Consider the following 23,825-nt stretch of genomic DNA (forward strand, 5'->3'; position numbering starts at 1 on the left):
GAAAGGATTCTGTGGCTATGTGTAGAGTACATGGGAGTGAGGAGACGCTGAACTAAAGTTCTTAAGAGGCTTATCTGCATAAATCATGAATCAAGTATTTGAATTGTACACCTGAAGAAGAGAAAAAAATAGGCTAATTTTTTTTTTTTGCATTGAAATAAAGGTAGGTAACTTTTCTTTCTTGAGAGAAAAAACTAAATTCTGTGTGTGTCCAAAACCAAATAGGACTGAGACACTATCTAGTGACTCTAGAAATCTCTAGTACATTTTTATTTATTTATTTATTTATTATTATTTTTGTGGTACGCGGGCCTCTCACTGACGTGGCCTCTCCTGTTGCGGAGCACAGGCTCCTGACGCGCGCCTGACGCGTGGCCATGGCTCACGGGGCGGCCATGGGCCCAGCCGTTCCGCGGCATGTGGGATCCTCTCGGACCGGGGCACGAACCCGTGTCCCCTGCATCGGCAGGCGGACTCTCAACCACTGCACCACCAGGGAAGCCCCATTCGTGCCCCGGTCCGGGAGGTTCCCACATGCCGTGGAGCGGCTGGGCCCGTGAGCCATGGCCGCTGAGCCTGCGCGTCAGGAGCCTGTGCTCCGCAACGGGAGAGGCCGCGTCAGTGAGAGGCCCGCGTGCTGCAAAAAAATAAATTAATTAATTAAATAAAGTAATTAAAAAAAAAGTCCTCTTTGTATTCAATAATAATAATGTCCTCGTTGTAGTTAAGAATAATAATATATTCTTCATTTTGACTTGAGCTGAATTTTTGCGTTTGACTTTTAAACAAGCCAATTTCATAATATAATGAAAATAATGTTGGAATAAAAGGTATGGTTAAATCTATTTTTTCTTCTCTTCTGTCTTTCTTCTAGCATGAATGCCTAATTTTTAACATGGGTAGTGAGGAAAGTATTTTTAATATTTTCTGGCATTTTGTTGAATTTCCTTCTAGTCTTTTTTTGACTGGGCATATACTTGCATATTTGTGGTTAATAGGATTTGTAAATATCACATTTACACTTGCTTTTTCATTTAACATGAACAATTTGTCCTCACACTCATCCTTTACGATGGCTGCATAATATTCTATTTTCTTTTTAGCATTTAAAAAAAATTTTTATTGGGGTATAGTTGATTTACAATGTTGTGTTAATTTCAGGTGTACAGCAAAGTGAATCTGTTATACATATACATACTCTTTTTTAGATTTTAACTTTATTTTTAAAATGTATCATATTCATCATTTAAATTTAAATTCATCATTTAAATTTTTAGATTTATACATACTCTTTTTTAGATTTTAGCTTTATTTTTAAAATGTATCATATTCATCATTTAAATTTTCTCTGTGTTTATTTATACTTTGATCTCAAATACAGATGTGTATGGACATATAATAAAAACACAAATACTTGTGAAAGGAGAGTTACTGATCTGAATATTTATATAGAACAGACTGAGAGTCATATTTCATGTTGTTTTATTCTCATGGTGACTGACATTTTTAGCAAGATAGTTGCCTATGATTTAAAAAAAACTTAAGATTTTTTCATGAAGATTCAGATATATCTCTTTTCTTGAAAAATCAGATATCTGTCAGTGCTAGAACCTGTAGTGATGTATAGGACTGTCGGATGGATTTGAGTGTTGGGTACCTTTTAGACCCTTTTAGACAGGGTGTGTGCTCACTTCTTCATTACCCCGCCTTCCACTGGATGCTTCCAACATTTATATTACTTGCCAGTCCTCTGTGGGCATTTCATTTTGACACTTGATCTAGGACAAAATAAAGGATAAAGAAATAGTAGTCTTCATGAATGCTGGAGCTGTCCCTTCTCAACCACATGTGACTATCCTGTTGTCTGTTTTTAAATTTGTTTGGGATGACTTTTTCTTCTACCGTCTAGCATAGGAAAAACAATTCCAATCTTAACATTTGTTCAAGTCGAACAGAATTAGAAATTTAAATCCACTACTGGATCACATAGAACATTTCAAAAACAAAGCCCCAGAGATCTAACTTTTTCATTTTCTTTATAGGTGAAAATAAATAATGATTTTAATTATGAATTTTACAATAGTACCTGGTCTTATGTAAAACATACATCAACAGAACATTCATCATCTAGTCGAGGACGCTTCCTCTTTTTTAGTTCTTCATCTTCTTCGTACAGTTACTCTTCAGGTACTGAAAAAATCCTTAAGGAAAAGGTTAGTATGAAATATATTAGTTAACTTTTCCATATTTTACTGGTTTAGGTATTTCTAACATTAACAGAAGTGCATTTACTAAAAGAATCAGCTTTCATTTTTTAATTAGGGCATAGTATCTTCTTCAAAGAGATAATCCAATATATTTCTTTAAAAGGTATGGTTTTTGTCTTGTTAATTCTCTTTGATAATACATTTATTTACACTTTTTATTTTCTCATTGAAGTATCTGTTCTTATTTAAAAATCTAAAAAAAAACTTATTACTTTCAAATCTTCTAGTTAAAACTAGCCTAAATCTCTAATTCATGATTACTGATGCTACTATTTTAAGTATTATATACAATTTCAAAAATCCAATGAAATGTGCTTCCGAAACACTAATACTAGAGTTTTTTAAAGAAGGTGCATGAAAATAAAAGATGTTAAAATACTTTATTACTTTGGAGATACCAACATTTTCATCCGAGGAGGTTAAAAGCCTTAATTTTAGATACTCTGTTGTACTGAGATACTAAAACTTTCATCATGGGCAACCTGAACAGTTGAAATGAATTGTTCTAATTGATTCACACTTACTGCTGAAGAATTTTTCAGGCTGATCATCATTCATAATATACATAATTCATCTCATTCTTAAAGTCAGTAACTTGATTAATAGATCACATAAGCGAGGTATAAAGGAATATAATTTTGTTTTATGACTAAGAAGTTGATTGTGGAAATATGAGCTGTAAAAACATTTATTATACCCATATTATATTGTTCACATAAGTGAGGATTTGGTGTAAGGTAGCTCTGTCTTGGACATGAAAAGATGCTTAGGAAGGGTTTAAAGACCTCATTATAAAGTAGCTTACCCTGTAAGTACTCCAGTATGGGAGATAAATTATATGGTCACCTTACCTATAAGTCATTGTTACGATTGTGGACTCTAGGGATATTATATCCCTGTTTGTGAGATTATTTAGCAGTTAACAATGTTGAATCTTTTTTCCTAGTTGAGGAGGGCATAACAACTTGGTCTTGGGGGTTTTAAAAGGTGTGTATAAAACCAGTTACCATGTCATCACTCAGATGTTATTTCTGTTTGGGATTCTGAAAATTCCTTAGATTGCTTCAAGTGGGTGGGCCCAGAAGAGACCTCATTATGCATCCAAAATAAAAATTCATTTAGTCTGCATTGATGGAGGTGGCTATTGATGGAGACATTGGACAAGGAACTATTTCCATTGCCTTTTAGTCTTCATCCTAAAACTCCTTTTACTCTTTCTTCTTCCTATAGAGTTATCAGTTGTTGGTTCTTCAGAACACTGTTGAAGTGGCTCAGTTTATCAATAACAATCCGGACTTTTTACAACTTGCTGAGTCATTCTGGAAGGAACTCTCCTACCTTCCGTCTCTGTATGATTACAGCGCCTATCGAAGACTGATCGACCAGTATGGGACACATTATCTTCAGTCTGGGTCCTTAGGAGGAGAATACAAAGTTATCTTTTATTTGGACTCAGAAAAAATCAAACAAAGTGGTAGAGTATTAAAAATATTCTTATATACAAGCATCGCAGAGATTTTAATTAGTAGTTAAACTTTAGAGCTTTGAAATATGACAAATAGAGATTAAATTGCAAAAGAATCCAAAATTGCAAGAATCTGTTATACTCTACTCAGAATCTTCCAGGGTTTAAGAAAAAGCCTGCCTACTCTTTTGGATAGTACCCTGAAGTGAGAGTTAAGCCATTATCATTATTGCTATCTCTAGAGGGTGTTGATTGGATTTTTAGAATACTTTTTAATCTTCCCCGTTTCTCAGATTAAGTAATATTCCTCGAGGAAAACTAATGAGGAGTTTACTGATATTGCAGAAATCAAAACGTTTCAATGAAGTCTTTTCTTATTTACCTCTGTTCTTTACCACTCACATTCCTTTTAAAAAAATCTGCTCTGGATATCGTGAGTTTGCTTACTCCCTAAAAGTTGTAACAATAGCTTAAATTTATTGGATGCCTTCTTCTAGACAGGCAGGTTGCCTATGTTAGCAATAATCCTCACTGCTACCGAGTGAAATCCAAGGGCATACTGATTGTAAGCCGGTCTAACTGGCTCCAGCATCAACTTAGCTTTTTCCTTACGCTATGTTGCTGCAGGAATTGCCTGCTTTTTGTTAGACTCAGGGCATGCTACTGAGTTCATACTTGGTTGACTTCACAGTGAGAGGATGTTCCTCACCAGCTGCTGCCATGTTGGAGAAGAGTGTGTGTCCTAGTATCCATTCCTCCTTTCCAGAGACCTTTTGGCTTATTTACGTTCCAAGTCCAACCTGCTCCTTTCCAACTTTGTCCTGAAGCTCGTGGCCACACTTGCTTCTCTATCCCAAATCATCTTGTTAGCATCTTACTCTTCAGTCGAGACTTTCTTACCACCTTGAAGGAGAGTAAGACTGCTTACCTGAGATTCAGAGGAGGTCTTGTAGCCTTCTCTTGTGAGTGAACTACAATATTTTTCTGTGTTTCCATTGACTATTTTTTTTTTCTATTGGGCTTAATTTTTACCAATTAAGATTTAATTAGAATGTGAGCTTTTCCAACCTCAGCAGGTTGGGAATGAATGCACAAGCACAGGTTTGTGTAGCAACAACAGAGGGAATATTTCTTTGAGGAATTAATCCAGAAAGGGGCTTGATCTAAACTCAGTTTCATGAACATTTTTTTTTTTCTTTAACGCTTAAAAAGAAATGAAGAGGATTTTTTTTTTAAGCTTTCTGAGTTGGTAAAAAAATTTTGAGTAAAAATTTTACTCTTGAGCAGTTTTTATTCTTAAAAGTTTTAAGTGAAATTAATCAAGAATTCTGGGATATGTTATATGCCCCCAATTGTTCTTTAAGAAATACTGAGTTTGTAATAATATAGTTAGTAAAATTATATAAAAATATATTTCTACCCTTTATTATTTTCTATCCTCTTTTAAAAAAATGCATTGGCAAAACTCCATTTGATAATGAGTAGAAATTGTAACCATCTAAGATTATATGTCATAGGAAGAAAATGTAGAAACCGGAGATGTTAAAGATGGAGAGACTGAGGCACTAGAACTAAGATTTTAGGAATTAATTGCTGTAGAACCAGAACCCAGCTTTTGGGGTCTCCCGTGGGTGGGCTGGAGGCCATTGCACATCTACTTTTACCTATTTGCCTTATGCCTGAGAAGCTGACTGCAGTTGGGTAAAAGGTATCACTCTGTGAAGTGCTCAGTTTTTGCTCCCTCCACTGTTTCACCCACCCCCACCCTCTGGTCAAAGTTAATAGAAGCCAAGAGCAGCTGATCCATTTGAATGTAATTTTCAGACATGTGATGCTTTACCCCTAAATATAATGCATGTATCTTATTTTGTTTATAACAAACATCAAATATCACTTTTTCTGCCCCTTGACCCTTCTAGAGCACTTGAAAATGTACGTATAGCATATTTTTGATTATATGGCCCCAGTGATAGGAAACAACCTCTTATGCCACTCTCACACCTGGCCAGCATCTCAAAGGAGATTTTCAACAAATGTGGAAACTAAGCACCTTTAAAATTTTTCCCCCCAGCTTTTGGTTCAGAGAAGAAGAAGAAATGTGCTTCCTCACATATCAAGTTTTTGTTTAAATCATCAGAGCACGCATGCAAGGAGATGGAAGAGGCCTTAAAATTGGCTGCAGGTAAGTGAGAAGGGGGTAATTTTCATTACAAACTTACCTCCATCCCTCTTTCTTGTGGTTAATTCCTGGTCTCCAAGGGCCTTTGAAATTCTAGCGGGTGTTCTATTTTGTGTTTTTGAAATACTTGGTTATTTTTACCTCTGATCTCTCTGTCATATGTCATGGCGGTGATCCATCATGCAGAGTGGAAACTTCACTGGGTACCTCTGTGTACTGTAACTATGTCCTCAGTGAACACCATCTTTGTTTCCTGTGAGGAAGGTTGACAAACAAGCCTAGAAAAATGACAGCAAGAGGAGAAGCTTCAGTTTCACTCTGTGACATGGGTGCTCAGTGCAGTTAGAAGTTTTTGGTGCATGGTGGTGGTGGTGACGGTGGTGGCAGAGTGCGGGAGGTGGTGTGTTAGCCTTGAGTGATTGAAGAAGGAACTGGAAGGGTAAGCTGATTTAGACTGTGTCTAGATGCCGTGTTAGGGAGTTTGGGTTTCATCCTGATGGCAAGGGATGCCGTTAATACAGGGAGTGATTAAATGAAAGATGACAAATATAAAGTTGCAGCGAAAGAAGAGGGACTGAAAAGGAATAATCTGATAGGATAAGAACCAGAAAAGATGAGTAACATGGAAGGTAGAGGAGAAGAAATCGACAGCGAGAAATGCTACAGCGAAGTGACGTAAGAGGAGGTCTGAAGACTTCATTGGATTTGGTGATTAAGACTTAATTGCCTTAAAATGAAGAGATTCTTAGTGTAGTAGGGATGGAAATGAGACTGTGGTGCATTGTGTGAAGCCATAGAGCAGCATTAGAGCTCAAGTTCTCTTGGGGTGATGGCAGAAATTGGGATGAAGGAGAAGACTGACCCAGGTGCTAAAGTCCTCATCAAGGAAGTGAGGATCCTTTAGTAGATGACTGCAAGAAGGAGGGAGACAGAGTGTTAAGCCAGGCTTAATTCCTCATTCACTTACTTTATTCATCAACTATTTACGGAACCTATAGTGCACGCAGAAATTGTTCTAGGCACTGGTGATACAGCAGTGAATATGCCAGGAAAAGTGCCTGTCTTCTTGGACCTGACATGATAAAGGAGGAGGACAAGTTTCTGAACAACATGGAAATACACTGATCTGGAAATAGAAATGAAAGTGGGAGCTTTGAGAAGTTGTTGACATCAGTTATCAGTTGGGCTGGTGATTGGAAGCTGCTTTCTGATTTTATTTTATTTTAATTTTGCTTTGTTTTATCTTATTTTATTTTATGTTTCACAAACATGTAGCACTTATGATGTGCCCAGCACAATTTTAAGTGATTTACAAAAATTAACCAAGGTACTCCTACCTAAGAACTGGGTATTATTCATATTTCCATTTTACCAACAGGGACACTGAGGCACAGAAAGGTTGCCCAAGACCACAGTTGGGGTCAGGCACAAGATTCCAATGTCTGGCTTCACAATCTGGGCCCTTCACTGTTGCCCCAGGCTGATTGTCTAGGGGAAGAGGGCCAGCTGGAGCACAGAGCTCACTGAGGTGTAGAGAGAGAGGCTACAGGCTTAAAAATAAATATAAAAGCTGATTTCTTAGACTCTGTAGTTTGTAAACAAGCATGTCAGTTTAGGTGGTGATTCTCAAATTTTGGTATGCAAGAGGATTACCTGGGGCAGCCTGTTCAAATGCTGAGTACTTGACTTTTCTCTCAGCTACGTCCTATGTCTTGGCTGGAGCTCAGAAATCTGCAGTCATTCTAGGTGATTCTGATTCCAGTAGTTCAGGGACTGAACTTGGCAATACACTGCGTTAAAAGTGTGACTATTTGCATCTTAAAATGTAACTAACAAGGAAGATGAGGAAGCACTCAGGCAGTTCTTTAAAAATATGAGACTTAAATAACTTCTGATGATAAAAGTGTAATTTTTGAATTTGCAAAATTTTATGAAAGTGTTATGAAATTGCAAAATTTAATTAAAAAAAGGAAATGAAAATGTAAGTCTGATCAGCAAGTTAGGAACTTCCGGTCATGACCAGTGTGGAAATCAATTAGACACGGAGATGAAAATATTTCTGAAATTATAAGGCACAGAAATGAGAAAAAGGATTTGATTAGTATTCAAACATTTTAGAACACTTTTTATGTGTTAATATATGCCTGTTAATAGCATTTTGGTTACTGTTAGTATTCCAGATGCAATGAACTTTTTCCTTCCAACATTTTCTTATGAAAATTTTCAAACATACAGAAAAGTTGAAAAAACAGTAAAAAACACCAACGTACCCACCTCTTACATGCAATAATTATTATTTTGATGTTTTGATATATATATATCTACATATAGTATTTATAATGTTGACTGTTTAGCAATGCATAAATATATATTTAAAATATTTGTGATATTTGCTGAACCATTTGGAAGTTTCAGATGTCATGATGTTTCATCCTTAAATACATGCATGTATCTTCTAAGAAACAAGATAGTCACCTGTATAACACATTTTCTTCTTACACTAAGAACATTAAGAATATGAATAATAATTTCTTAATAATCATCTACTGTTAGGTAATGGTTGTGTCTTTTTTCTTTTCTCTCTTAATAGATATTATTTTTTTGAGTAGTTTTAGATTCACAAAACAATTGAGCAAAAAGTACAGAGAATCCCTATATCCCTGCTGTCCCCGCAGGCACAGCCTCCTCCGTTATCAGCATCCAGGCCTTAGTGGTCCATTTGTTACAACTGATGAACCTACACTGACACATAATAATCACCCAAAGTCCATAGTTTACATGAGGGTTTACTCTTGTACATTCTGTGGGTTCGGAGAAAGGCATAATGACATGTATCCATTATAGTATACAGAGCAATTTCACTGCCCTAAAAGTCCTCTAAAGATCCTAAAAATCCAGTAAAAATATTAAAAATCCCTCCTACCCCACTTCCTGGCAATCACAGGTATTTTTACTCTCTCCATAGTTTTGCCTTTTCCAGAATGTCATACAGTTGAATGGGTTGTGTTACTTCATTGACTTTCAATTTCATATGCTCATTCTCATTTCATTTGTGCATCCAGACTTATTTCGTTTGATTTCTCCTTGAGTAGGAACTCAGGGCAATGTGTTACGAGGGGTCCCATCTGTCAGAGGGGGACGTCCTGGCCTTGTGTCTGGCCTTAGTTACCTGGAACTGGACAACCCTGCTGGAAACAAATTGAGATATTCTCGCTGGGCAGGATCTGTGACTGAACTTCCACAAATCATAAAACAAAAGGTATGTGACATTCTGTTGAAAGCACCAGAAAGCAGTCATATTTATTTGCACTGGGAAAATGAGATTAAATTAAGGTGGTTAAACAGAGAAGGCTGTAATTAGCGTTTTCTGTATCCCAGTTATGTTTTGTATAGTAAAATGAATGCATACATAATAGGAAACAAGTTTCATTATCTTGTATGTCCATATTTCAGTTGTAAAGGTTAAATGTCTTGTAAATCCCAAGAGAAATTAATGCTAAAATTTGCATTTCAAGCTTTTGACCTAAATTTGATTATGTTTTCCTTGGTCCCTGATTCAGAGGAGTTATAGATTCTTGCAAGAGGAAGGCATTTAAGGGCTTGCCTAGTGTTACATTTGTCAGATCACCTTTCTTCCTGTGGCCATGTCTTGTAGGCTCCTGGTCATGCAAATTAGTTCTAAAAAGATAGAATCAATTTGGCTGGCAGAATTTTAGGACGTTTTATCGGCACAGTCAGTTCTTTTATAACACAACATATGTGTTCCTAAAAATCAGAGAGCTAGGCAAAATTGCACAATAAAGACCACAGGGCTTATGGGAAAAAATGTGTTAGGAACACAACACTCAAAAACTTTTGTGACACTCATTAAAAAAAAAAAGAGGCACCAATAAAAACAGTAGCAGTTTTATACATGTTAAATTGTTAAGGAATGCATGGACTACAATAAAGGTGGCACATTACCTAGAAGAGGATCTGAAGCTTGCTGGGTGATGGGAGGGTTACGGACTGTGAATTATTGTGAAGTGGTAGAAGGAGCGCTATCAGAAATGACAGACAGTCGTAACACCATTTGTGGTTGGTGTGGTTTATTATACAGGTGGTGAACTAGATGGGTGTTTGAGATGTGTGCTTGTGTGTGGGTGTTTTGTGTATTCTTATGCAGCTTGGTTCAGTTGTGTGCAGTTTTCTGTGTTCACCCCGTGTTTCTTATGGACAAAATTGTACATAAGAAAACACAAAATTTATGATATACTCATTTTATTTTTTAATATCTCAATCTCAATGGAACAAATTCACATTTTCAAAATACATGTTATAGCAGAAGTGATTATATAATCTATTCCCTGCCACAGGAGTCAGGCAGTGTCCCAGGTCCAACCTGACGTGGTTTTTTTTTGGGTTTTTTTTGTGGTACACGGGCCTCTCGCTGTTGTGGCCTCTCCCGTTGCGGAGCACAGGCTCCGGACGCGCAGGCTCAGCGGCCATGGCTCACAGGCCCAGCCGCTCCGCGGCATGTGGGATCTTCCCAGACCGGGACACGAACCCGCGTCCCCTGCATCGGCAGGCGGACTCTCAACCACTGCGCCACCAGGGAAGCCCCAACCTGACTTTTGAGATTAAGAAACTTGGACACATTTATAAACTCAAAAGTTACGAGTGCTCCTCAGGTACCCTCCTGACACCATACTGAGCCCAGTTGCCTCCCAATAACAGTGACAGTGGGAGGGGCAGTTTTTCCTGGGAAGTCTTACCTTAAAGTGTCATTCATTAATATTCAAAATGATCTATTTTCATTGTCAGTATCTCATACAAATCTTTAAAAATCCTAAATTGTTGTTTAGGGTAAAAAACAGACATTCTTTTCCATTCTCAACTATGTGCTTTCCCACATAGGACTGTAACTGTCATAGCTATGTTAACTTATTAGTTGGACAGGAAAGGGACAGAGAAAGAAGAGACATGTTACAGGTAGATAACCATGCAATGCTGTTCAGTTCAGAAGAGCTTGGGCAGAGATGGAGGGCAATGTGACCCTTTGAGCTAATCTCCGTACTCGCAGTGGTGCTCTAGCCAACTCACTCAGACTCTCTCAAGAGCCAATGGTGCAGGTCTCTTCCCAGCTCCGTGCTCAGGGACATCATGGTGGTAGCCTGAAACTGGCCATGGTGAGAGTAGTTACACTGCAGAAATTGGCAAAGGCTACAAATGAGAGCCTTTTTGTTCCTGGGAGAGCAGATTGTTAGAGCTTAGCCAATCCATCTCCGGTCTTGAAGTTGCTCTTCATCAGAACTGTCCAACACAGAGCGATAATGCCTACCTGTTTTAAATTTCTTCAGGGATAGAGAATCATAGTCTCCATTAGAGATATGTTAAGTATCTCAGAGTCAGGATATTTAATCTCAAATTTAATTGCATTTGCTTCTTTACTGTAATTTAAGTGCATTTCCTTTTCTTCTATCCTCTGCAGGAGTGGAAATGTGTTGTCTTCAAAATAATCTTTCAATAACTAGAAAATGAACATCCTGTTGGTTTTTTAAAATTTTATGTATGCACATAAAATACAAAAAAATATTCCCTCCCTATCTGTTTCTAATTTTCCCTAGGTTTGTCTTGTAAAGGTAGTGAATTGCTTTCTCTTTTTATTTGAACAAGAAATAGTTGGAATTAAGATAAGAGTGGCTTTTGATTTTGTTTTAGTAGAGATTGAGCCAAAATGCTGAAAGGAAAATATTCTCGCTCCAAACCCTGATTACTGACCGTGATGTCTTTATCTGTGTAGCTGACACCTTTGTATGAGCTGGTAAAGGAAGTACCCTGTGCCTCTGTGAAAAGGCTATACCTGAAACGGGCCATTGAGGAATATCTCGATGAATTTGACCCCTGTCATTGCCGGCCTTGTCAAAATGGTGGCATGGCCACTGTGAAGGGGACCCAGTGTGAGTGCCATTGCAAACCATACACGTTTGGTGTGGCGTGTGAACAAGGAGCCCTCGTAGGGGATCAAGCAGGTCAGTGTGCTGCATTCTCTCAAGTTACGCTGGACACAATGAAAAGGGAATTACCCTTTCCCTCTGGCCTCTGAGAGTGTGCTTCCTCGGGTATGGAGAAGGGGAAGTCTCATAAGGCTTTGAATATGTCTCTCCCTCCCTATTCCACCTCCGAGTTGTAGCTACTGAGGTCGGGTCCTTTGGTATCTCTCTATTTTCCCATCTGAACTAACAGAACTGCCTTCTACTCTCCACTCTCCATTAGAACAGATTTATGCCTGAAACACCTTCCATCCTTCCATAGTCACCTCAGTAAGGTTTTGTCATAACTTAGGTCTACAGAGCTTGTGTCTGCACTGACTAACCTTTCTGGTGGCAAGCTCTTGGAAACACCTCTATTTCTATTTTGTGTTATGTCCCACCAATCAATCATTCACAAATACTTGTTGAACATTGGCTGTGTGCTCAACAGTGCATTTGGTGTTTTAAGTATTTAGTATGTGAAGTTCACTTTATGAGTAGGCAAAGTATGAGATGATTTGTGTATATTTATTTTTATATTCATTTGTGTGTCTCTCTCCTCTAGAAAGCTTACTTCTTAAATTCGGAACTGTTTGATTCCTTTGTTTATTCCCACAGCCTGACATAGTGCTTGATTCATAAAGTCACTTAATAAATGTTTGATAAATGAATAAGTACATGACTAAACCACGGCTGCTTATAGACAAGCATCAAGAAAGCATCCTTGCCTCCAAATGTCTCCCCAAGTGGCCTGTCCTGGTAAACTAAAATGCCACCACTGCGATTCATTCCTTTGAGGCTTAGATTTACAGCTATTTGATAAAAATGGAAGCTCCCCCTGCTGGTGATGAGTGGAGTAGCAGTCATAATACCTCAAGCTCTTATTACCTACTATTAACATACTCAGGGGACTATATTATTAACTCGATTTCTAATTGTGGAAGAAAGGGTAAGGAAGATCATGGGAAAAATTATTTTAGTTTTTTTGTGTGTGATACTGAGGAGTGGCTGTGGAGGGAAGAGGGATGTAGGTCACACAGTAGAAATAGCTAAGGAGCAGTAAACACACCCATCTATTATCAGAAGTAATGCTTTGGCGGAATAGTTCCTGAGATCAGTTTCTAACTAGGAAAGCAAAGCTCTTAGAATATGCTTCAAATTCTCTCTAATGTCCTCCAAGGAATATGATGGGAAAAATACTAAAACCTGTGAGCTGTGAACCAGCCCTGAGGTAGAAGGTGGCCAGAGCAAGTTGAGGAGGTGCCTGTAGATTGAAGAAGGGTGCTGACAGGAGGTAGAAGCATTTTTCCTACTTACATATTTCCTCATCTTGTACAGCACCAGCCCTGGGGTTGGCAGCCTGGAGTACCCAGTAGACCAGGGGTCCCCAACCCCCGGGCCATGGACCAGTACCGGTCCACGGCCTGTTAGGAACCGGGCTGCACAGCAGGAGGTGAGTGGCAGGCGAGGGAGCGAAGCTTCATCTGTATTTACAGCTGCTCCCCATCGCTCTCATTACCACCTGAGCTCTGCCTCCGGTCAGATCAGCAGCGGCATTAGATTCTCATTGGAGCGCAAACCCTCACAGCATGAACTGTGCATGTGAGGGATCTAGGTTGTGCGCTCCTTATGAGAATCTAACGCCTGATGATCTGAGGGGGAGCTGAGGGGGAGATGCTAGTGCTGGGGAGCGGCTGCAAATACAAATCATCATTAGCAGAGAGGTTCGACTGCACAGAGACCATAACAAATCAATTGCTTGTAGACTCAGATCAAAACCCTATCAGTGAGTGGCAAGTGAGAACAAGCTCAGGGCTCCCACTGACTCTGCATTATGGTGAGTTGTATAATTATTTCATTATATATTACAATGTAATAATAATAGAAATAAAGTGCACAATAAATGTGATGCTCTTGAATCATCCCCAAACCGTCCCCTCCTCCCCAGTCTGTGGAAACATTGTCTTCCATGAAACCGGTCCCTGGTGCCAAAAAGGTTGGGGACCACTGCAATAGACTATGCTCTTCTCATGCCCAATCACTGCTTTAACATTAGGAACTTATTTGCCTTACTAAGAGACTGTGGGGTGATAAAAAGAGCCTGGACTCAGCCATAAGACCAGGTTACAGTCTGGATATGGTTCTTGCCCACCAGTACAGCATTGTGCATATCACTTAACCACTTTGTCTTGGATTCCACACCTATCAACTGAGAATGTTAACAGACCTCTTGGTCACCTCCATTCGTTCTTGTGAGAATTAATGAATGATAAAATGCATGTGAAAGTGCTTTGAAACCGTTGTAAAATAATAAACAAATTTAAGGTAGTATTGCAAGAAGTTCGTTAATGCAGCCTTAATACGGGCAATCCTAGTCAGTGTGCAGAGACAGTCTGGCCACCGTGGAGACCTCAGTGAACAGAGTGAAGGTAATAAACCCCAGATCGTCCCCTCCCCCAATAACCACATAGTAGGAAGCTTAGCTCACTGAACTCTGAAATCTTCCTCTCCAAGTACTCTCTGAACCATGTCTCTCTTATTTACAGGAGGGGTTGATGGAGGGTGGAGCTGCTGGTCCTCTTGGGGCCCCTGCGTTCAAGGGAAGAAAACAAGGAGCCGAGAATGCAATAACCCACCTCCCAGTGAGGGTGGGAAGTCCTGCATTGGAGAAACGTCAGAAACCAGACAATGCGAAGACCAGGAGTTGGAGCATTTGCGGTAATAGAGACCAGACCTCCTGGCAATTATGTAAAACTCAGTGCCCTCTACAGTAAGCACGGAATACACGACTGCTGCTATTGAAAGATTTAAACCTTAAATGGTGATTTTTATCAGGGAGTGCTGTGCTCTTAACATTGGGGTCAGTTGAAGGAGAGGCATATTGTGGCCAATTTGCACTTGTGTGCTTCAAGCTTTCCTGACGCAGGTGTTACAAAAGGGTGGGGAACTGGAAGGCAGTCTGCTTCAGTGGATGCGAGCAGCAGCTTTGGCATCAGGCAGACCTGCCACCTACTTGCTCTGTGAACTTGGGCAAGTTACGATAAAAATAGTGGATACAATGATAATAGGATATTGCCTGAGGTTAAGAATATAAAGTGATTTGTACTGTGCCTGGCATGTAGTAGGCATTCACTAATAGTTGCATTATTTTTCAGATATACCACTCCCTCTTTTTTTTTTTTTTTTTGCGGTAAGCGGGCCTCTCACTGCTGTGGCCTCTCCCATTGCGGAGCACAGGCTCCGGACGTGCAGGCTCAGCGGCCATGACTCACGGGCCCAGGTGCTCCGTGACATGTGGGATCTTCCAGGTCAGGGGCACGAACCTGTGTCCCCTGCATTGGCAGGCGGACTCTCAACCACTGCGCCACCAGGGAAGCCCCCACTCCCTCTTATTTATTTACTTTGGACTAAGCATGAAGCATACATTTGAGACAGCTAACATCTTCACTGATTAGCCCAGGTGTCTGATACTAACTTCCTGTTTGCCAGGACCTTGCAAAGCTATCTTCAAAAATGCTTCATTGCTGGACTTCTCTGGTTGTCCAGTGGTTGAGAATCCGCCTTCCAATGCAGGGGATTGCGGGTTCGATCCCTGGTCAGCAACTAAGATCCCACATGCCACAGGGCAACTAAGACCCGACACAGCCAAAAATCAATCAATTAATCAATATTAAAAAAAAAAAGCTTCGTTGCTGAATCATACCCCTGGGTTAGAGTTGTTTATGCCACACCCCACTCTTTAATACTGTCCTTATTAACCTTTTCTGATCAAGTATTGGCAAATATTTTAGAAAGATAATTTGAAGGTCATGTGAGTTGAGGAAATGTGTAAGATGATTGGGTATCCGGTATTAGCATAGGGAGGTGAGACGCCTTATTCCTTATTCCTAGGGTGCTTTGTAATCCAACAATAACCAATATCTCTTGGCCGAGGAAGCTGGCAAACGTACGGGATTCTGGTAGGAGGGACCAGAGAAGCTCATCAAGATTAGGAGCCCGGGCTTCCCTGGTGGCGCAGTGGTTGAGAGTCCGCCTGCCGATGCAGGGGACACGGGTTCGTGCCCCGGTCTGGGAAGATCCCACATGCCGCGGAGCGGCTGGGCCCGTGAGCCATGGCTGCTGAGCCTGCGCGTCCGGAGCCTGTGCTCCGCAACGGGAGAGGCCACAACAGTGAGAGGCCTGCGTACCGCAAAAAAAAAAAAAAAAAGAAAAGATTAGGAGCTCGACTACTGGAGACAAGGGAGGACAAGCCCTGCACACACCCTGATCTTGTCAGAAACCCCACCCTTGAACTGTTGTTATAAACCCCTCATCAAATCCTCTGGCAGGGATGGCAGGGGGACACACATAGTTTTTCAAGGCAGGAGCCCGCTGTATCCCCCTTTGCCTGGCAAAGTACAAAAGCTATCCTTTTCTACTTCACCCAAAACTCTGTCTCTGAGATTTGATTCGGCATTGGTGTACAGAGATGCCGAGATTTTGGCATCATAATCATGATAACAATGACATCTATCATTAAACAATGATTTTCAGCAGTGCCTCTGAGGTCACTCTACACCAGTATTATCTCCACTCCAGAAACAGGAAATCTGAGGGGAAGCCTTACAAATAGCCTGTGAATGTTGCCGCCTTCTGAGCTGAGTTCCTTACATTCTTGCCACACACTGAGGAAACTCAGATGTGAGGTATAAGCATAACTTTCCTTTTTGTACTAAGGAAGAAGAGGATATTTCCTCTCCTCTGAGCACCAAGAAGAGTGAGAATTCTCTCAGTGCTTCCCTTAGGATGCTGCTGTCCATCCAGCTTTATGTCTACAGGCAGAGGAAATATGCCCACGGAGGGAGAGGTCTCCTCAGAGACCCTCATCTTCCCAGAGATCTGTGCCCTTGAAGGCAACATTCTCCTCCTACCAGAATCTCATATGTTTGCCAGCTTCCTCAGCCAGGAGATATTGGTTATTGTTGGATTATGAGGCACCCAAGACCCAGGAATAAGGCATCTCACCTCCCTATGCTAATACCAGATACCCAAGCATCTTACACATTTCCTCAACTCACATGATCTTCAAATTATCTTTCTAAAATATTTGCCAGTACCTGATCAGAAAAGGTTAATAAGGACAGTATTAAAGAGTGGGGTGTGGCATAAAGAACTCTAACCCAGGGGTATGATTCAGCAACGAAACATTAAAAAAATTTTTTTTAAAACATTTATTTTTAAGTTGTATTTATTTAATTTATCCTTGTTGTACCGGGTCTAGTTGCAGCATGTGTGCTCCTTAGTTGCGGCATGTAGGATCTAGTTCCCTGACCAACGATCAAACGCCAAGTCCCCTGCGTTGGAGGGTGAATTCTTAACCACTGTACCACCAGGGAAGTCTCTCTGGTCCCTTTAATGTCGCCTCAGGTGGTTGCTTGGATGCTTCTCCCTTGATTAGCAACTGTTCACATCTGCCCTTTGGAACTCAGGGAAGGTCATGGAGGCTGGAGTCTTGCCTACAGGAAACGGGGAATGAAAAAAGGCCTCTGTGCCTTGGAGCCCCACAGGGCCCTGCTCGGTTTCAATTACTGTGAGCTCCCCTAGAGATTGCCTTGTGAGAGGTAGAAATAGCATGATTTTAGGAGCTTAACTAGACATGAATCCAGCCCTGGTATTTTTTACACTATAACCTTGGACAAGTTATTCAAACTTCCTGAGCCTTTCTCCACATATCTCATGGAGTTACTGTGAGTGTGAATTGAGCTGAGGCACATTTGTCGAACATCTGTCAAGATGCCTAGCACATAGTAAGCACTCAGTCAAAAATAGTTATTATTTTGTGTTACCTCTCGCAGGATCACAAACTTGAATTACCTTATTTTCAATACAGAATTAATTTTGTGTTAAAGGGATTTAAGAACCAAATAGCAGGAGAAAAAGTGGGTGTGAGACAGGTGACCTGTAGGAATCACATAAATCATATGTGTTGTCCAATGGCTTTATTTCTTTTTCTTTTCTTTGTTTGTTTTCCATACTACTGATCTGGTAGTTATCTTTTGGAAGCGTGAATTGATATGTGTTTTCTATCATGGGATGTGGTCAGATATTTTATTCTGAGAATGACAAAAACATCACATCACAGAGCAGTGTCCACTACTTACTTCAGCTGCAAATGAAAAATTCACTGTGCTGTAAAATATTTGTTAAATTGTGGAAAATCCATCATGTTAATTATGTTTTGTTTCCTTTTCCTTTCAGATTGCTTGAACCACATTGTTTTCCTTTGTCTTTGGTTCCAACAGAATTCTGTCCATCACCTCCTGCCTTGAAAGACGGATATGTTCAAGTTGGTTATAAAAGATACTTTTTTCCTTTACATACACTGTTCATTCCAAGTTCTAGCTCTCTACTGATGTCATAATCTGCTTCCTCCTTCCATGATGAAACAGTGCTAAAAACATTTTATGTGTGTGTTTTAGTTTAGCAGTGAGGGTTTTAGTTTGTGAGTTTTCTTCTTTGGCCCAAGGTGGTTAGATTCTTCAGGAGGTACTATATCTCCTGCAGTAAAGGAAATCAATATCGCCACCCAATGAATTAGAAATGTAATCATGCCAGCGGGTAGCTAAACATTTCCATTCTGAACACAAAAGTAGGAATCTATAAGCAAGTTTTTCAGCATAGAGAACTTACCTGGTTCTTTTCACTGCAAGGAGTCTTTTTAAATTTTTCATAAATACAAGGGTTGGGGTAAAGCATTAGGTTTATTCCAGGGGCCAGTAAGACATTTAGCCAGTGTCTGGTGAGATATGGGTCACTGTATTATACTTGAGCAATTTTCTTGTTCAGGAGGGAGCACAAGTCATCTGCCATTTGTCATTCTGGGAAATTAACATGGCTTTGGGGCCATATTAATTTGTGTGCTCTTCTCACTACTTCTTACGATGAGGCTTTGGCTCCAAACACCAGGAAGTATCTCTTCATGGTACATAGGAGCTATTGTTCATCAGGATTTTCTCAGTGCCACCAGCCTTGGTTTCTCCGTGAAGAATTTGCCTCTCAAATGCCAGACCCTTGAACATATACTCACTGAGTGTTTGTTTGCTGAAATTTCCCCAAATGTAGGTACTGTTGGGAGATGTGTATGTGTGTGTGTATGGAGAGAGAGAGAAAGTGGACCTAGACTCTCTAACACTCATATTATCCCACCACAATCCATGAGGTTCCTGAAGGAAATATGCTTATAGAATGAGGCCAGGCAGACTCATAGACTTCAGCAAACCACGAAGCTGCTGTCTTCAACTGTAGTGCATGTGGTGTCCTGTAAGGAGCTGGGGGTTCCAAACACTGCCCCGTGGACTGGCTACATCATAGGCACCCAGGAAACTTAACAATAGATTGCTGCTTGCCCCTTGTTCTCCTTTTTTTTTCCCTCATTTTGTAAGTTTAGTGTAGAGCCTGAGAGTTTTGTTTTTTTTTTAATTGTTACTAATGGTTTTGACAGAGACGGCCAGGTTTAGACACTGTTGAGTTAGACTTTCTCATATAGAAGTCCCTTCTGCAAGGCAGTGGAAGGCCTAGGGGCTAGAACCAAGGCTGATCAAATATCTTTCCCTATTTTCTTCAAATCACAATGCCAATCTGGGTGCTCTTTTTCCTACCAATTCTCATGATGGAGCCAGACTGGGCCAGGAAGAGCAAGACTGTCTGTGAGAAGAAGGCGCCACAGAATTTTGTTCTATTGCCTACAGCAGAGCTGGTCCAGCTCCACGCCCTCTCCCAGGCCAGTTTTCTTCCCCATCTTCTTGAGTAGCCGAGAACTAGATGGATAAGGAAAGGAACCAAGAGAGACACCAAACAAGAATGATGACTCCCTCAAGGCTCAGACGTCAGATTCTTCCTTGCTTCACAATGAAATCTCACCTCCTGGCATTATAGGCTAATGACATGTCCTTGAATCTGACTCAGCCTCAGCGTCACTTCCCTTACAGTGAAGGGGCTGGGGAGGGTAGTGGGTGAAGATCAACATCATGCTTCCCCTGAAAGTCATCAGTGGGAAGCTCAAACTTTCGTGAACATGTTGATAGGACATTTGAACATTTCTGCCTGTTCATAATGACATTTATTGGTCAATATTGCCAACGGACAGCCCATAACACCTCACTAGGAAGAGTTGACTGACAAGGACATTTCCAAAATCTGATGCTTTCCCGAAAGTATAATAGAAGTTACTTGAGTAGTGTCCACTAACGTAATTTTAGTAAAATGTTTAGTATAATGCTTGGTTTTGGGGAGCTGTCAATAAATTATAGTACAGTGGCATTAACAGCTTTATTTCAATTAATGGTGGTACCAGTGTTGTTGGCTAGGACTCTACAGGAAAAAATAATTTTACAGACAATTTTCAAAATGAGTTATTTGAATGTAGATTGCCTGATGATTAAAGAAGTCATGATTTATAGGCTGAATATATCTAAAGAAATATTTTGTTAAGGCAAAAGAGATATTCTTCCTTTCTCCATCTTTTATTTCTGTTTAGGATGAAGGTGCCATGTTTCCTGTTGGGAAAAACATAGTGTATACTTGCAATGAAGGATACTCTCTTGTTGGAGACCCTGTTGCTAGATGTGGAGAAAATTTACAGTGGCTTGTTGGGAAAATGCATTGTCAGAGTGAGTGGCCTTGATTCTAGTATATAATTCAAGATGAAAGAATAGTGTGGAAAGGAATAAATCAGGATAAATAACCGCTTACCATATGCCCATGTCTTGATCTCCTTTTCCTGAAAGGCTTATATGATCCTGTCCAAATTTCAGGACTATCTTGAAAAACCCCTCAGCTTTCTCTAGTTGTTAGCGCTCCTGTTAGGTGAGGCACATTTTATTGCAATTTTAAAGTTTCTGGTGCAAATTAGAATGGGTCAGGGAGCTCAGTTCTGGTTAAGACCATCAGGATGTTCTTTAGAGTTTAATTACCAGGGATTTACCACAATCTACTTCCTTAAATGCTTTTGATCCTATTTTGTTTAGATGTAGCATCTGAGTAAGTGCTTCTGCATGTTGTATCACCCTAACGCTATTTTCTGGTTTCTATCTCAGCTGCGCTACAATATAAGATTCTTCAGCAGATGGATAGACAGCACTACAGGGATGTATTTATCCTATATCAGTTGATCTAGGCTATGTGAGGAAAGTCCTAGTGCACACAGGTACATTTTATTCTCTTGAGTACATACATATTAGTAAAAGTTCTGAGTTGTCAGGTATACATACATTTAGAGTTAGTAGATGCTACCAGTCTTCCAAGTGGTTGTACATCCTGGACAGAATCTGAGAAGTCAAGATTGCTCTGTGTCCTCACCTACACTTGATATTGTCTATCTTAATTTTTTTTTTTAACTATACTGGTGAGTGTGTAGCAATATCTTATTTTTTAATTTGTATTTCTAAATTTGTATTTCTTCTGATGACTAATGATGTTAAGCCTGTTTTCATATATTTATTGGGTATTTGGATACTTTTTTTGGTGAAGTGGCTGTCTAATCTTTTGGGCATTTTTTCTGTTGGTTTGTTAGTCTTTTTCTTACTGATTTGTAAGGTCTCCTCTTGTTCTCTCTGTTTCTGTCTGTCTTTCTGTCTCTCTGCCCTAGAGTCCTTGGGAAGAAATAAACTATCAATATTGCCAAAATAGAATATAAATATTCCCTAGCTAAGAGTATTAAAATCAAACTTTAGTTCTTTTAAAAGATTAATAAGATACTTCTGCTTGAAAAGCTTCTTTTTCTTTATTGTGTATCTACTGGTGACAAGTTGTCCCAGTATTTGTTCATCTAAAACGTTTTTATTTTATCTTTACTTTTGAAGGATAGTTTTACTGGATAAGGAATTTTAAGTTAGCAGTTATTTTCTTTAAAACCTTTAAAGATTTTATTACATTGCCTTCTGACTTCATTGTTTTTTAGTGAGAAGTCAGCTTTCAAGTTTATTGTTTCTCCTTTGGAAATCGTATTTTTTTGGTCTGGTTGCTTTCAAGATTTTTTATTTTTTTTCTTTTCCAGAAGCAACTCTACTCTGATGTGCCTAGGTGTGATTTTCTTTGTCTTTGTCCTGGTGATCTTCAAAGCGCTCTTGAACCTACGCTTTAATGTCTTTTGTCAGTTTTAGAAAATTCTTCACCTTTGTCCTCAAATATTGCTCTGTCTCATTCTTGCTCACGTCTCCTCATGAGACACAAATTATACATTTTTTAGAATGTATATACATATACATACGTGTGTGTGTGTGTGTATATATATATATATATATATATGTCTTTGTTTTGTTCTGTTTTGTTTTGCCATGCCCTGTGTCTTGCAGTATCTTAGTTCCCCAACCAGGGATCGAACCCAGGCCCAAGACAGTGAAAGTGCCGAGTCCTAACCACTGGATTGCCAGGGAATTCCCTACATTTCTTTGTTTTACATCAATTTTTCTCTCTCTGTTTCATTTTAAATATTTTCTATTGATCTATATTCCAGTTTATTAATTCTCTGTACAGTTGTGACAATCTGCTTTCAAGAACTCTACTGAGTTCTTTTTTTAAAAATTTATTTATTTCTTTTTGGCTGCGTTCGGTCTTCATTGTTGTGTGCAGGCTTTCTCTAGCTGCAGCAAGCGGGGGCTACTCTTCCTTGAGTGGGCTTCTCATTGTGGTGGCTTCTCTTGTTGCGGAGCATGGGCTCTAGGCATGCGGGCTTCAGTAGTTGTGGCACATGGGATCAGTAGTTGTGGCTCGCAGGCTCCAGAGCGCAGCCTCAGTAGTTGTGGTGCACGGGCTTAGTTGCTCCATGGCATGTGGGATCTTCCTGGACCAGGGTTCGAGCCCGTGTCCCCTGCATTGGCAGGCAGATTCTTAACCACTGCGCCACCAGGGAAGCCCGTCTACTGAGTTCTTAATTTCATTTTCCAATTCTAGATATTCCATTTGTCTACTTTTCTATACTTTCTAATTCTCTGTTGATATTCTCCATCTTCTAATTTCATTTTTCCAACATATTAATCATAGTTATTTCATGGTCCATGTCTGTTAACCCCATCATCTGGATCTGCTGTAGATATTTCTACTGTTTTTTTTTTTTTTTTCGGTACGCGAGCCTCTCACTGTTGTGGCCTCTCCCATTGCGGAGCACAGGGTCTGGATGCGCAGGCTCAGAGGCCATGGCTCAGGGGCCCAGCCGCTCCACAGCATGTAGGATCTTCCCGAACCGGGGCACGAACCCGTGTCCTCTGTATCAGCAGGCGGACTCTCAACCACTGCACCACCAGGGAAGCCCCTCTATTGTATTTTTGAATGTTAGATTAGTTTTGGTTGAATGCCAGATTTATATGTAAAAAAAATACATATGGATGATGTTTTCTTCCTCTAGAAAAGATTTAGGTTTGTTTCTGGCAAGAACAAGGCTTGTTTATGTCTGCTTTACCTTTATCTTAGGTTGTATCCATTAAGGGGTCATAAGGGAAAGTATGGGATTTCTACTGAGGCTCCTCCTTTGTAACAGGACTGGACTCTAATTTTTGGTCTCCTAGCCCTGTGAGACTGCTAAAAACTCTATGCAGCTATTCAGCCTTTGAGTTGCAGCTTCCTCCTTAGTTTAGCAGCCCTTCAGCACATTAAAAAAAAATGTTTTTTTTCAACTTTACAAATAACCTCAAGGACAGAAGCATTACCAAACGTTGTAATCACTACTTTAGACTTCCCTTTTTCTAGAGTCTTGGGCCTTCAAATTTCCATTGCTCTGATTGTTGTCTGTTGCTCTCAGAAATACTTTTTCTTTAACTTTGTACAGCCTTTCTATATGTCTTAGTGGGAGCATTCGTGTGAAACCAGCAAATGTGTCATGGCCAGAAATAAACAAATCTGAAGCTAAATTATTAGCTTTCTGAAGGCAG

At 39.9% G+C, this 23,825-nt stretch overlaps 1 protein-coding gene across 5 annotated transcripts in view; it reads left to right on the forward strand.

Annotated features, from left to right (window-relative positions):
* Positions 1–23,825, forward strand: part of C7 (complement C7) — a 53,987-nt gene that overhangs the window by 19,699 nt on the left and 10,463 nt on the right. For all 5 annotated transcript variants that reach the window (XR_012330663.1, XM_033852826.2, XM_073802081.1 and 2 more), the window contains 8 exons: positions 2,043–2,213; positions 3,498–3,741; positions 5,804–5,914; positions 9,004–9,170; positions 11,694–11,922; positions 14,469–14,640; positions 18,160–18,247; positions 20,438–20,570. Coding sequence is in view for 4 of the 5 variants with exons in the window: in XM_033852826.2 (XP_033708717.1) it covers positions 2,043–2,213; positions 3,498–3,741; positions 5,804–5,914; positions 9,004–9,170; positions 11,694–11,922; positions 14,469–14,640; positions 18,160–18,247; positions 20,438–20,570 (1,315 nt within the window). In the remaining variant the exon portion in view is untranslated. The remainder of the gene's footprint in view (positions 1–2,042; positions 2,214–3,497; positions 3,742–5,803; positions 5,915–9,003; positions 9,171–11,693; positions 11,923–14,468; positions 14,641–18,159; positions 18,248–20,437; positions 20,571–23,825) is intronic.

The sequence above is a fragment of the Tursiops truncatus genome, chromosome 3 (assembly GCF_011762595.2).
Source record: "Tursiops truncatus isolate mTurTru1 chromosome 3, mTurTru1.mat.Y, whole genome shotgun sequence".
NCBI lineage: Eukaryota > Metazoa > Chordata > Mammalia > Artiodactyla > Delphinidae > Tursiops > Tursiops truncatus.